General features: G+C 40.6%; 1 protein-coding gene across 6 annotated transcripts in view; it reads right to left on the bottom strand.

The window, feature by feature from the left end:
• Positions 1–15544, bottom strand: part of LOC138306462 (serine-rich adhesin for platelets-like) — a 57175-nt gene that overhangs the window by 4901 nt on the left and 36730 nt on the right. For 4 of the 6 annotated variants that reach the window (XR_011205871.1, XR_011205870.1, XM_069246922.1 and 1 more), the window contains exons 3-8: positions 7334–11633; positions 5953–6129; positions 5435–5511; positions 4739–4916; positions 3552–3657; positions 275–2971 (exon numbers count right to left, since the gene is read on the bottom strand). Coding sequence is in view for 4 of the 6 variants with exons in the window: in XM_069246922.1 (XP_069103023.1) it covers positions 275–2971; positions 3552–3657; positions 4739–4916; positions 5435–5511; positions 5953–6129; positions 7334–11633 (7535 nt within the window). In the remaining 2 variants the exon portion in view is untranslated. Of the gene's footprint in view, positions 1–274; positions 2972–3551; positions 3658–4738; positions 4917–5434; positions 5512–5952; positions 6130–7333; positions 11634–13335; positions 13686–15544 lie in introns of those variants that run through there. The other 2 variants (XM_069246924.1, XM_069246923.1) reach the window with 2 other exon arrangements.

The following is a 15544-nucleotide window of genomic DNA, read 5'->3' as shown; positions in this document are numbered from 1 at the left end:
ACTTTTTTTTCGAAACTGCTTTAAATCTTTAAAACAAGAATTTGAAATTTGAATGATAATTTTGTAAAGTTGCAAAAGTTATTAGATTTGAGTTAAATCAGTGAATGTTCGCTGTTGAAATAAGTTACCCGGGGGATCTTGAATTTCTTTGGTGTTGTAACCTCATCTTCAAAGGCCATCAATATAATTTTTTCTTATGTTATTATTGCTTTAAAGAAAATTTTTTTTTTTGTTTCGGAAAGTTTGTAAGCCTTTAAATGGAAACCATATATACCTATAGACTGGCTTTAGGAATCTAAACTCTCCCTCTTCCTTCTCCCCCGATTGACGTTTCTTTTCGCAACTGGCTTTCTCTTCCTTTTTCTGATTGGCTAGTTTCTTTTTCTCTTTTTCGCCAGATTTACTATTTACCAGGTTTTTAGAAGAGTTTTTGGTTTTATCTGATTTGCCTGATTTTGATTGGTCTGTTTTATCTGTACTGGCTGCTGATTGGTCGGACTTGCCTGTCTTGGCCTTGGAAGGGGTTGTGGGAGCAGACTTGAGAATGTTGGTATCTGATGGATTAGAATTTAGAATATCGAGTTCAGCGGGGTCCTTTTTTATAGAGTTACCATGGAGAGACCAACGTCTCCGCGCCTTGTTTGCTCTTGGTGATTTTGGTGAGTTAGCAGGACTCGAATTCGTACTGGATGGCGTTGAGCGCCTGTTAGGTGATGCTTTTCGTTTGGGTGACTCTGGATCATTGTTACGTTTTTCTATGTTGTCGAGAAATTTACAGTTCGTGGGTAGGAACAAAGTTGGTCCTCGCTCCACTGACTTCCAGGCAGCACGCCCAGCCGCCAACGCTTTCTTATCTCCTCCTTTCCTTTTCTTTCCTTCCTTATCTTCACCTTCTGTCTCTGTCTTTCTTTCCTTACTTTCAGCTTTCTTTGCAACTTCCCCCTGTCCCACACTGCTTGGTGCTGCCCCCTGTCCCACACTGCTTGGTGCTGCCCCCTGTCCCAGTTTGCCTGGTGCTGCCCCTTCTGTGTCTTGGTCGACCTCCACCGTTTGATGAAGTTTCGCCTGACGTTGATCGAGGTGCACCGTTTGCTGAAGTTTGACGGGACTACATCTGTCCCACTGAACGGTAAGATTTTGGTCACGAGCCTCGCCCGTCTGCTGGTACCGCTGTCGAAGTTTTGCCTCTCCGTTATCGTCAACGTGAAAGGTCTGGTGTAGTGACGCCTCCCCAGTGGTCTTGTCCAGCTGGATGGTGAGAAGTTGATCCTGTCCCGCGTTTAAAGCATTTTGAATGGACATTTCCGCATCCTTAATTGCGTCCCCTTTACTCTGAGTCGCGTTTAATTCTGCTTGATCTTTTCCGAGTCCACCACTTTGGTCTCTTCCCACTCTTGTCACTGGGGAGGCATTCAAGTTTTTTGGTTCCTCCTTAGTTGTAGTATGAGCTGGTCGCCGCTTTGCTTGGGCAACGTTTGTCTGTTTTGGTGTAGGCTCCGTCTTCATCCCACATACAGATTTCGGACGCGCCCCAACACCTGTCTTGACATTATCTGAGGCCGGGGTCTGAGCTCCCCAGCTCCACCGATTCTTGATCTTGGGGATCTGTGATGTTGGTGTAGCTTTTGGTGGTTCCTTTGTGTCCTTGGGTAGCAGTAGTTTGTCGAACAGCTTGATCAGTCCCGACTTGTTCTTCCCAGCTGTTGGTTTCGCCTCCACTTTTCCCTTGGTTGTCGCCAAATTCCTAGGGCGAGACGTTGCCATGGGAATCATTGACTTGCGTTCTGCTGATGTCTGCAACTTTTCCCCATCAGGTTTGACTTGTGCCTGTTGATCTGAATCGGTGACTTCAGCAGCTTTTTCCGATGTTTGCTCCGTAGTATTAGAACTTTCCTGTGATGGAGGTTTAGAACTATCTGCCAAGGTCTCAGACGGTATTTGTCCCTGTGTTTTCTCATCAGGTTGTTTTGCTTCGGTTGTGTTCTTTTGTGATATTATTTCCTCTGGCATTTTTTCAGGGGACGTTTTCTGTGCCTCAGAGTTGAAGTCGTAGTCAGTGACACCCTTCCTGTAGGCTGGTTTCTCTCTCTGGTTCCCCATACCCAGAAGTTTCTGAGTAATCCCCGTTACGGACTCGATCATGGTCTTTTCATTGTTTACAGGACTTTCGTCCTCTTTATCAGGATCAAGCTTCTCTACAACATTCTTCTTCTCGGTTGTGACTTTCTTCTCAGTTTTGATCTGTTGACTTGGAGAGGTTTCTTTAGCGACTACAGTTTCTGACGTTCGTTCCTCCTTTTCTACTTTAGTTTTCGCTAGAGAGGACGTATCCTTGGAATCCTCTGTTCCTTGCTCATCGTCTAGAAGATCCTCCGTCTCTGCTACAGGACATCTACCTGTTGGCTTCTGCGTGTGAACATTTGCTTCCTGTGTACTGTTTTCTGCCTTATCTACATTTTGAGCAGGCTGATTGGCTGATTGTTGTGATTGACAGCTGGTGGGCGGAGCCTGTTGTCCATCCCCCTTGGAAGTGTCCCATCCTGTCCATTTTCCTAACATTCCAGTCAAACTGGACATCATACCGTTTGACTCCGCTGTAGTAGATTCCACAGGAGGTTCAGTGGCGCCACCTTTCAGCCAATCCCATGCTTTTGAGGTGATACCTGTTGGGGTACGCCGCGGGGGTTTAGCTGGGGCCTGTCTGTCATCTGTGGGGCTCCCAAGGGGGAGACCTTTACAGGGGCTATGTGAAGGGGACGCAGATTTACTCTTAGAACATTTCTCTATCAGGAAGTCTAGCCCTAGCTGGAATGGCAGCACTGCTAATGCCTGGAGAGATGTCAGCATTTCATCGTACTCCACCTGGTGAGCAGTCCGTCCAAGGACTATAACTCCGTCAGTATTGTAGTATTTCTCCGTGATCATGTCGCTAAACCTCAGATAGCCCATCCAGTAATCCAGAAGGCGAAGACTGCAACAGAAAACAAGAATAACATTAAAACTTACATACACATTATCTAGATTAATACATGATTCATTATTGAACAAGAGCTGTTGGAGAACAGCAAAGCTCGCCTATTCAGAAGAAGTTGATGTTCAAGTATTTACTATTTAAACATGGAAATATGACAAATTAACAGACTCAAAAACCTTCTAAAGAGCCCCAAATTGGTTGTATTATCACGTTCAGCATCCATACACATTAGGAAAATAAAATCATAAACATTTATGATGACTTAAGCTTAAACAATTGACGAAACAGAAACTTGCTCAAAAACTTTAACGTGAAATGGGACGCTGACGCCGACGCCCACGCCGGGGTGACAACATTAGCTCCCCCTATTCTTCGAATAGGTGAGCTAAAAATGGCCAGTACTCCCTGAGAAGTAGTCACAACAAAACAGTCTTTAGCTGACTTTAATACTTTCTGATTCACTTGCAACTTCATTAACAGATATAAGGACCTTTGTAACAGTATGACTTAGTAACATCTTATGTAAGCAAGCTATAAAAATAAATGCCTCAAATTTCTTGAGTTGGTAGAAACTTACTTTAGCAGGCTGAATATAAATGCTTCAAACTTCATGGAGTTGGTGGTGAGTCCATTATTTGCCTTCAGCTGCTGAACAAGTTCGTGAACCGCTCGGGTGTATGGTCCTGTAAAACAGCGTACATATTGGTAGGTTCAATAATTGGATATACCACAAGTCTTTAGGAGAGTGGCATATTAAATCATTTAATGAGTTTAATTAATTTCATCTTGCATAGCCATGAGTGTAAGATTCTATTTATCACATGACTAGTGTTAATGGAAATATAGACAAATTAAATTTTAAAATTTGTTTCTCTTTAATAGAGATAAAATCAGGCTTGAATGAGACAATATTGTGTGTGAAAACCTTGTACTTACTAACCAGATATGTGTATTTGTGTGTGAAAACTTTGTAATTACTGACCAGAAATGTATGTTTGTGTGTGAAAACTTTTTAATTACCGACCAGATATATGTGTTTGTGTGTGAAAACCTTGTAATAACTGACTAGATATGTGTGTTTGTGTGTAAAAACTTTTCACTTACTGACCAGATATGTGTGTGTTTGTGTGTGAAAACTTTATAATTACTGACCAGATATGTGTGTTTGTGTGTGAAAACTTTGTAATTACAGACCAGACATGTATGTATGTGTGTGAAAACTTTGTAATTACTGACCAGACATGTATGTATGTGTGTGAAAACTTTGTAATTACAGACCAGACATGTATGTATGTGTGTGAAAACTTTGTAATTACAGACCAGACATGTATGTATGTGTGTGAAACTTTGTAATTACGACCAGACATGTATGTATGTGTGTGAAAACTTTGTAATTACTGACCAGACATGTATGTATGTGTGTGAAAACTTTGTAATTACAGACCAGACATGTATGTATGTGTGTGAAAACTTTATAATTACTGACCAGACATGTATGTATGTGTGTGAAAACTTTGTAATTACAGACCAGACATGTATGTATGTGTGTGAAAACTTTGTAATTACAGACCAGACATGTATGTATGTGTGTGAAAACTTTGTAATTACTGACCAGAAACATGTGATAGTGTGTGTATTAACCTTGTATTAACTGACTAGATATGTATGTACGTGTGTAAAAACAATGTAATTACTGACCAGATATATGTGATTGTTTGTGAAAACCTTTCACTTACTGACCAGATACAGATAAATTGGTCTCACCTTGTTCACCAGATGCCTCAGCTACTTTCCACACAGTGATCTGAACACGTCCGAAAACCTGGACGCCGGCCAGATAAGGCTTCATTCCATCACTGACCACTCTGGTTAGGACCGAGCACAGTGTGGTCAATACGAGATCTCCCACCTCCGGGCTATCTGCCGTGCTCCCTAGTCGCAACTAAATATAGAAAACAGGAATTTTATAGTGATTTCACAACAGAGAATAGAAAACAGTCCTGAATTTTATAGTGATTTCACAAGTAAATATAGAAAACAGGAATTTTATAGTGATTTCACAACAGAGAATAAGAAAACAGTTTGAATTATATGTGATTTCACAAGTAATATAGAAAACAGGAATATTTATAGTGATTTCACAACTAAGTGTAGAAAACATGAAGAATAGTTCTACAAAATGCAATAAAGATTCATATAATTTGTGACGAGCCTTCAAGAAAATATCAGAATAATTTTTGTGTTGATAAAACATGTTTATGCTAATGATAGTTGACGAAGTTATTGACAAGATTATGTTATATATCATTTCAATTTAAAGGATGTTCCATTTATATCAACGACAAACAGAAGGATTCCCGTCTCTATGACTCCCTCAGAACCTGAAAAGTATCTTATTCTATAGTGACTTGATAGCACTGAAGAATTTCCTTGCTATTACCACATAAAAGGCTAAATTACCTTGTCGAAAGGATTTGTTGCTTTAGCGAAATGTCTGACTAAGGATTTGGCGGCCTGGGACACCTCATGCAGCATCACTGTAAAAGTAGAAAAAAATTTATGATGTATAAACCACAAAATTGCATCATATACTAAATTCTGACACCTCATGCAGCATCACTGTAAAAGTAGAGTATATCTAGGTATAAACCACAAAATTACACCATATTCTCATATCATATACAGCCAGGGGATTTTAGAGGGTCTTTAATTAACTCATCCACCCTAAAGACCCATTTGAACTCTTCTAATTGTAGGCCTGAAACAGTCCATTATACAACTTCAGGGGTGAACTCTCTGGGTTGCAATTCAAGTTCAAATCCCATGTGAGACAGTTGCCAGGTAACTGATAATTGGTTGGTGGTTTTCCTCCGAGAACTCCAGCTTTACCTCCGTCAATAAACCTGACAAGTCCTTAAATGACCCTGGCTATTTATAGGACGTTAAATTAATAAAAAAAAACCATGTAATTTACATACCTCTGCGGCGCGCAGTTTCAGGGCCGAGAGCGAGGGCTTGGCTGAAGGGAGATAACTGTGGTTCTGGCTGAGGCGGAGAGAGCAGGAATTCAGCAGGTGGAGCTGAGTCAGAATCGGCCGATGAAGCAAGGCTACTCACTAACGTCTGGGCGCTGATTGGCTTAGGCTCTGTTGCTCCTGTTAACATCAAAAATGTTCAAAATCACAGTGATAAGATTTGAAATGGAAAACTTTTATTCAAGATAACCAGATAAGGATTTAGATATAAGGTGCTGATGTAATACCTGACTTGGAATTCTTAGCTTTTGATACTCCATTTATTGTTGAATAAAATTCACTATTTAAAGATTTCTAAATTTTTTGTAAAGATTCAAAACTTTTCATACAAAGAATTAAACACAAAATGCTGATCTGGGGATACAGCATTACCATTTATTTCCATTTCATAAAAAAAAAATGTTCTAAATTTATATCTGATCTAAGGCAATATACTCATGTCGCCTGAAGCTGTATCACATGCATGACTACCACTGTAATGTAGCATCATGACCTCACAGCGTCAACAAAATTACTATTTTCTAGGTACAATTTTAGCAATTCTTTTTTAGAAACTAAGATGGATTTACTTTAAAAGATACAAACAACTATTTATGTTGTTGAAAATATGTAATTATTACATATGGAGAATTGACTTGCAGTCACATTTTTTTTCTCGAATTTATTTCAAAATAGCGTAAAATCATAGTTGTAAAATTGCAGTTAAATGTTGAGGTATGAGAGAACAAGAGGCCCCTGGGCCTTAACGGTTTTTCCTCTATTTTCCTCTATTTCCCCTATTGGGCCCCGCACCTCAGGCCCCAGAGGGTTCAGAGCCACCATTTATACAAAATCTTTTCCCCTTCCCCTCAGAATTGTTCTGGCCAAATTTGGTTAAATTCCGTTGAAAACTTTTAGACAAGTAGCGTTTAAAAGAATGACCAAAATTTCCCCTATTGGGCCCCGCCCCTGGGGGGTCAGAGTCACCATTTATACAAAATCTGTTCCCCTTCCCCTAAGGATGTTTCTGGCCAAATTTGGTTAAAATCCATTAAGAACTTTTTGACTAGTAGCGATTGAAAGGAAAAGTTTACTTACGGCGCACGGCACACGACGACGGACGGTGCACGGTGACAATAGGTCATCTTGACCCTTCGGGTCAGATGACCTAAAAACACTATTTCATACGTGGATATGAAGGATAGGGATATTCTACCCTCGAGATCACATAATGTTGTAAAACATTTTGTGACCCTTGGGTAGAATATCCCTATCCTTCATATCCACATATGAAAGAGACTTATAATCTTTGACCTCCTGTATCACTCATTACTATATATCTTACCCTGTGATTGTCCCGAGTCAGGCAATGTTGGTTCCTTGCTGTTCTCTTTTGATGTACACTCAACAGTCTCTTCTTTCCCCTCTGTGTCCTCGGAGTCGTCGGTATCGCTGTGAATATCGCGGCGTTTCGGCGAATCCTGTGGACTAATTGCATGAAAGGACACCTCTGATGCAAAACTCACACTTTTACGCTTCCCGCTCAATTCCTTGTCTGATGAGTCGTCACAGCTTTCTTTCTTTTCCTCAACTGTTTTTTTCTGCCGGCGACGTACAGTTTGAGAGTTACCTACGCTATCGTCCTCCAGGTAAAACATAACTGGGTCACTCGTATCCTTCTCATCTTCATCGTCATCACCATCCTCGACCTCCTCTTCCTCCGTCTCATCTTTATTCTCACACAGAAAGTATTCACCAGTCTCATCCTGGAGAAGGTAAATTTCCTCACAGGCATATGAGTGGCGATTGACCTTTTGACCTTGAATCCTACGACTTTCCATCTGTTGTATTAGGTACGGCTCTGACATTGACCTTGACCTCAGAACCTGCTTTTTACGTAGACAAGACTTGAGAGGCTTCTTATCAATATTCGGAACTAGACTCGAGCTTGACGACGAGCCAGATTCACTAGACAACTGAATCTGATAGTCGAGTTTTCTACGAAGAATCAACTGGTCACGTCGCCACTCAGCCAAACGCTCATTTTCCAAACTCAAGTAGCAGGTACAGTTGTCATGGCAACACTGCAGCGTATGGTCGAATCTGCTACTATAGGGGCTAAGACTCATACGTTCCGGAGATGATACTGGAGTCTGCTCTTCCTGCAGTACATACAAGTGCTCCAAAGGAGAGGAGTTGGTGGTTACGGCAGTCGAGGTGCCGGCAGATTTCACCGGCTGTTTGGGCCGCTGGCGAACATCTATCATTCCCGGATGTATCTCATTGGTGTATTTCTGCATCTTTTTATCCTCGGGTTTCTCTGCTGTTGGTCGTACCAGCGCTTTGTTTGTCGCTTGAAGCTGATTGGTCAAAAGCTGCGGAGGAGGTCCTGTAGATGTCTGTGCAATATCCGAACCATCCTCAGATTTGCAGACATGGCATGGAGATTTTGAAGAACTGGAAATCTCTATATGTGGAGGATAGAAAAGTAGCCGCTCTATGTCATTAGAAGGACTTCCGCTCGTGAAAGACCGTGGTTCGCTGTACCCAGGATCTATCCCTGAAGAGGTGGAACTTGTGCTGAACCCGCTGCTGCTCGAACCTGACTCTGCACAATTCCGAGAAAGGGTGGCGTTGATGGGATGTCGCGGGGGAGCCGAGCGTGACCTCTTGTGGTTAGCACCAGACGATGCTTCCTGTCGCCCATAGTGCGAGTGGTAAGCAGCCTTGTTACGGATGTATTCCTGAGTTTTTGCATATTCCTCGCTGTCTGAAAATACTGGTATCGGGAGATTTAAGGGAAGTGGGTCGAAGAGGGACCCCTCAGAGTCCGCAGCAAAAACTGTCGCAGAGAGAAAACTCAGATCTGGTAGTGACTTGTGGGAATAGAATGTACTTTTCTCACACAGTTCCACCGTCAATGAGGTTTTCTTTCGCGCACTGTCTGCACTCTTTGAACGAGGTAAAACACCCTTCGATTTTTTGCCATCTGATGGCTCAAATTTTGGCAAAATTTCATTCAGTTCAGTAAAGCTTTCTGGTAACATTGACAAAACTGAATTTTTTTCAGATATTGGGGTCGTCTGTTGAGCTGAATCGTGCATGCTTGGCCGTTTTGGTCTCATATCCTCTGTAGCTGTTGTCTGTATGGCACAGTCTTTCATACTTGGTGGAAACTGGGAGCTGAAATTTTTAGTTCCGCACCAAAGAGTTATAGTGGTAGGGGAGACAACTGTTTCTTTTGTGCACTTGGTGACCTCAGTCTGCGACCCCTTAGATTTATTGGTAGCATCAAACTTCTCCTTCTCAAGCCAATCAAGAATGCGTTTACGTGTCGAGTATTGAAGCGGCTGAGGTTGTGGTGTAGAAGTGGAACCGGGGCTGGAATGTGTTGTCGCGGTAACACCTGCAGACAGGTACTGGGCATGACTATTTGTAAGCGTATGATCACTGTACGAGTCCTCCCGAGTAATCTCACTGCAGTTATTGTTGTGATGGGGATGGTCACCATGGGGATGGTCGCCATGGGGATGGTGGGGCTGACATATAGGATGTTGGAACAGAATCTGCTCAATGTTTGCCATAGTTTCGGGAGATACAGGATTTGAATGGTCCTTAGCTCTTTGGTACAAGTCTAGTAGATACGCTGAATGGCGTTTGTTATGAAAGCTCTCAGCTAATCGCTGTATGTCCTGTGACGATAATGACTGCCAAGCTTGATGAATACACAGATCGGGCATGCTAGTACTTCGTGACGGGTCCAAAACATTGTCCAACTTACCCAACCGACGTAAACTCTTAACCTGTCGCCATGACGTGACCTTCTTTGACCTTTGCCGGCCACAAGGAGGTAGAGTTGACCTTGAAGGGGAATGTCCATTGGTCATGGCTTGGAATCGTTTTTTAGGGGAAATCATCTGACACCCTCGTCCCCCTACATGTCGGGGAAGGGACCCAGAACTAAAAAGTTTAAGATCGTGTTTGGAGGCTGGGGCAAGTTTGGGGGAAACGGAATCTTCACTGGACATAGAATGTTCCATGGATGTTTCCTGTATGCCCCCTAAAGAATGAAATTTCTGGCCCCTCGAACCCAAAACCTTTCCTTTTCCGTGACCCCCATGGGGTCCACTTCCAGAATAGCAGAAATGAAAACTGTCCGAACATTCCTCCCCTTCAGTAGAACACACACTCACTTGTTGTTGACTGCAACGACCTTGACCTGATTCTAAAGAGGTCAATGAGTTTTCAAGGTCAGATCCTGACCCCTTACTTCCTTGTGACCCCACAAAAGAGAGGTGATACTCGTCTTTTCTCGGACAGCAGTTCAGACAGAAATTATTTTCACTAGACGTATGACTGGATGACATTTCCATTGTGTTTTGACCTTGAACCTGACATTCACCTTGACCTTGGTACTGTTCTGGGGTAAGACCTAGCACGGGAAACTGACACTTAACTGTGACCTTATCAAGGCTGTCTGTCATCTGGTCACCAGTTCCGTGTAGATTGCCGACGCCGTGAAGGTCCCCGGTCGGCGACGGTGTAAACAGTGGATTGTCACTGAAGTCAAGCAAGTCACTAGAACACATCATCTCACGTTCACTCGTCGACACATCCATTGCCGAGTTACGACTGTATGATAATTCTGACTCATCGGGACAAAAAAGTTCCGTTGAATTCTGATCCAGAATATTTGATCCCTTTGCCTCGCCCCCAAAGCTTAAATAACTTCCTGTGACAACATGGGGGAATCCTATCATAAGATCATGACCTACACAGGAGCAGTTAACTCCGGGAGAGGATTCGCGAAGGTTTGTGTCGAATTGTACTGTAAAGTCCTCATCATAGAAGTAATCGTTACTAGCCCCATCATCCATTGCCCCCGCCGCAGATAAACCCCTATTAGGCGACGGAGGAGAAAACTGGTCATGTCCATGTTCAGGGCTACCACGGATCTTATAAGCCTCATTCTGATTTTTTGTTCCAGATCTATGCCGTGAACAAGCATGTTCGGGACTTCTTAAATGGCCTCTTGGTCCCCTGTTGGGTCTGCGCTTTGGACTATACTGTGAATCTGAAGATGAGGACGACAGTTTATCACGACGAGGGCTGTATTGTGAATCGGAAGATGATGACAACTGACGCGTATGGTCCCGCCGCGGGCTGTACTGCGAGTCGGAAGACGACGATAGTCGCCCAGGCTCACGTTTTGGACTGTATTGGGAATCCGATGAAGACGACACAATTCCACGATCTGATTTTGTTGGCGACACATCACGCCATGTCAACATTTGATTTTGGTTAGTGTTCTTTTCCGAACTCTTCCATGATTTTGTCGGACTGCTAGCAGTGGAGGAACTCCCACTGCCACTACTGTCCCCAGATAACAATGACTTTCTCTCCTTCTTTGGGGAGATTTCTTGCCATGTTGTTTTGCCCTTTGAGGTTTTGCCTCGGGACTTATGAGTTTTATCCTCGGGCCCTTTTGCCGAATTCTGTGTGTCAATGTTTGATGTCTTGTTATCGCAGTTAAAAAACTGGTCCATATTCCGAGTGGAATTGAATTCGATTGGTCGATTGTTGATGACATCATTTCCTGTTATCACATCCCTTGTTCCTATGACAACTGGTCCCCTATTGAGGGTCTGAAAAATACAAAAAAAAAACATATTGATTAATCTTAATTAAATCTTCTTGAAAAATACATGAATGAATGATTGATACATTTTTAAAATTTTAAATGAGCCTTTAATGTATTTTAGAGTATTTAGATTTTAAAAATTCATGTTGACATCTGCTCTGGTGTCAATTAATAGCTACAAGCTCCCTTAGACAACTGTGCCATTTTTTTGAAATTCTACACAGGAAATCCAGAGTACCATGAATAAAATCTATTGATGTGTGTTTTTGGTCAGTACTTTAGAACAGGTGCTATTAAATTTGTGATATAGGCTTGAGGATCTGGGGTGATCAAATTTCCTTACCATAATTAGGATCATTTAATTTTTTTTTCATATTTTTCGGATTTCCAATGAAATTTGACTGCACTAAAATAAAATCTAACATTACAATCACTGCCATATCTTTGCTACAGAGTTTTGGTGAAAGCTTAAAATGTCATTTGAATCTACAACATGTAACTGTACATATCTATAATACAACAGTCCACTTTGTCCTCTCAAATAAAAGGCATATTGACCTTCTCCCCTAAATTTACATTAGAGTTCATGTTTGTTTTTTTCATTTTTACGGCCCATCAACAGCCAAGTTTATTTAAGGTCATTTAGTGCACATGTATATTGACCAATTCCCAGGCAGTATGTAGTCACGCCTCATGCTTGCACTTGCACGTGTACCTATTTGGAGCAAATGTCGCAAAACACACCCAGTTTATAATGGCAAAATGTAAAATTATGTCACTGGACGTGTTATACCTCAGGGAAGTTTGATTGACAGCTGGTGAACTGTCCTTGAGAACACTGGCCCCCGTTCCCCATATTCCCTTTCGTCGTGGCCCCTCCCTTATTCCCCTATCATTATGAATGGTAAATGAACTTTACCCCTGTGATTCACCTCTTTGGTATTTGACACATTAATTAATTGCTAGAAAATGAAGCACCATCCAATCAAGGCACATGTTTACAAAATTGATGCATTTAGCCAGCTTAACAAACCACAATGAAAGACTCAAATATTTTTGGGAGAGATGATATTTTCATGACTTTGTGGGGCATTACTATGAAAATTTAATCAGCAAAATTTTGAGAAATTGTTTAATCATATAAATACTGAAAGCCAGATTGTGGAAATTAAAAGCCGCTAAAATTCAATCTCCACATTTTTAGTTAAAATCGCAAAAATTTTGACTTAAATAGGTAACAGGCTATATGGTAAAATAATCATACAACTGTACATTTACATCATGTGAGTACTTCAAGTCAACTTCTTTTCACAGCAGCTTAATTTTGCGATCTCATGATTACCAAATTTTTTTAAGAAGATATAAATTCAATTTCAACTGTATTTGAACCATTTCTACAGTGATTTATTTACATGATTCCCTATCATCCGTGAAAAAGGCAAAATTTACCATCAAACGGGAAAATAAATTAGTCTAAGTTACTGTTTTTGATATCTGTGACTTCTAGCTAAGAGTAGAAATTGCCTTCATCATTTTGTACAAAAGTATAATAATATCATCAATTTAAACCAAAAAAAAAAGCCAGAAAAACAAAACTCCCAAAAAATGAGAGGGTGTAATTTTATCCCCAAAACTGGAGACAAAGCAATCAATACATGTGCCAAGAGGAGGTAACTCTGCTGAAAGAGACTTCATGAATTACTAACCAATGGTACCTGTCTCGCAAACCGCATCTTTTACAGGATTGCTTCGACGAATTTCACAATGTGAGAGTAAACAATATCCACTTAAGCTTCCTGCACAAATTCCTCATAAAAATTGTACAAAGATGTATGTAATCCTTCGAATAATGACTAGGTGTTGCGGTTAAATTGTCAACAAGTTATACACTAAAAAGTGTCGTCTGTCAAAATACCACACCACTGTTGAGAAAAATCTTTGCTAGAATCCAAACTGGTGTCTCAATTAAAATTAAACAGCTTGTAGATTCTCAGCATAACTAATGGTAGAGATTAAAATCTACCATCAAATCGGAACTACTTATATAGTGAAATCTGTTATCACCTCTGTATACAGACCACCTCTGTATACAGACCACCTCTGTATACAGACCACCTCTGTATACAGACCACACCACCTCTGTATACAGACCACCTCTGTATAAAGACCACCTGCTTGTAAAAACGACTTTCTTAGGATCCCAAATAGTCATTTATAACACAATTTGACCTGTGTATAAAGACCACTTTGCTGTAGAGACCACTTTTGTCTTCGCTAATGGTGGCGTCGTTAAAAGTGTAAACACTTTTGAGATGTCTTGTCCATTGGATGGTCCAGATAGATCTTTATAGACAGGTTTCATTTTATATATCACAGTCTATATCTCCCTCTTATCCTCATTCACTGTAAGATATATCAGGTCCAAATGCTTTATGAACCTTAAATCCAAATGTCTGTTAAACACATAGAGTTATATATGTAAATCTCCTCTCTTTTTGTCTTCAAACTTGGTCATGTATAATTCCACACTTTAGGATTTCAGAAACACACCTCAAAAAATCTCAGAGTCTGTACATTGTACTTATGAGATTCCATTTGTTTCTCATCCTAATGAAAGCTCGGTCTCATCTGATCAGATGCTGATGTGAAGCCTCTGGAGTGGTTCTACAAACTTTACCTCAGTCCAGGGTTGTATAATATCTGTATGAACCTCATTACAGGTCATTAAATGTATAACCTCAGCAAAGTTATATAATGACCTTCTAAGTATCAGGCGGTTTATGTCAAATTCCATCCTTCTGTAAGATTGGGTAGTTTCACTTCTTCACCCCTATGATTCCATAATGAGCTATTCCAGGTGTAGAATTGGAAGAGTTCAAATGTATTTTAAGGGGCGAATTATAATGTTCTATCTATATATCCTGAAGAGTGATGGATATGTACAAAATGTTTCAAACGTTTGAAATAGTTTGCTGTAATCTCCACACAAGTACGAGACTATCGTATCTCTCCGGCCATTATTAATGGTTGTTCGAGCACGTATTGAAGATGAATTCTCTTCGGAACACTTTGTCGTCAAATTTTCATCTAATCATTATATTCGTTAAGGAATGTTAATTTTCCTGCTTGTAAACCACTTAAAAAAATTTTCACTAATATTTTAACATGAATTTTTAACATTCATGAATTTCCGGCGGAATTGAAATTTTCGTACCAATCAGATCCACAGATGGCAGAATGAAGCACGCTACAATCCTTTAACACCATGTTATATAGCACCATGTTAATTAGCACCATTTGAATCCTAGTGGTTTACAGGAAACACCAGTGTTTTTTAGCACCAGAAAATATCCATGTCAGCACACAGCTTAAATTATATCCACAAGTTTATTATCCAAGAGTATTTGAAAGTATAACCCTCAGCTTAGAATTTCCTTCATATGAGAATGTCTTTTTTCCTCTAGCTATTATTTGACTCCGTATAAAGTGTCATTAGAGTTATACAGACATATATTTGACCCTTTCAACACCATTAAATATTAAAAGGTTCAATCAAAAACTAAATCCAAAGAAAATGAAGTCAATTTTCACCACTTAGAACATTAAGTCATATAGCATACTGAGAAAACATGTTTAGTTGGAATCCATTATCGTTCCATCAACATGTGAGATACATGGAGGAAGCATTGACAATATATATTTAAATCTGCCAAAATATACCGCAATGACGATACATGTTTAAATCCGCCAAAATATACCACACTGACGATACATGTTTAAATCTGCCATTATATTTCCACAAGTACAAGCCACTGGGAGTCTGTAAGCATGTGTATACCAGACCTGGCCCACAGAGGAAGCCATGATTCACTGTAAATACACAGCTAACACACTCTCACCATCACATTCCCTGTA

Source organism: Argopecten irradians, chromosome 13, assembly GCF_041381155.1.
Source record: "Argopecten irradians isolate NY chromosome 13, Ai_NY, whole genome shotgun sequence".
NCBI classification, from domain to species: domain Eukaryota; kingdom Metazoa; phylum Mollusca; class Bivalvia; order Pectinida; family Pectinidae; genus Argopecten; species Argopecten irradians.
The sequence above is the reverse complement of the archived record's forward strand: the minus strand, read 5'-3'. Positions and strand labels throughout refer to the sequence as shown.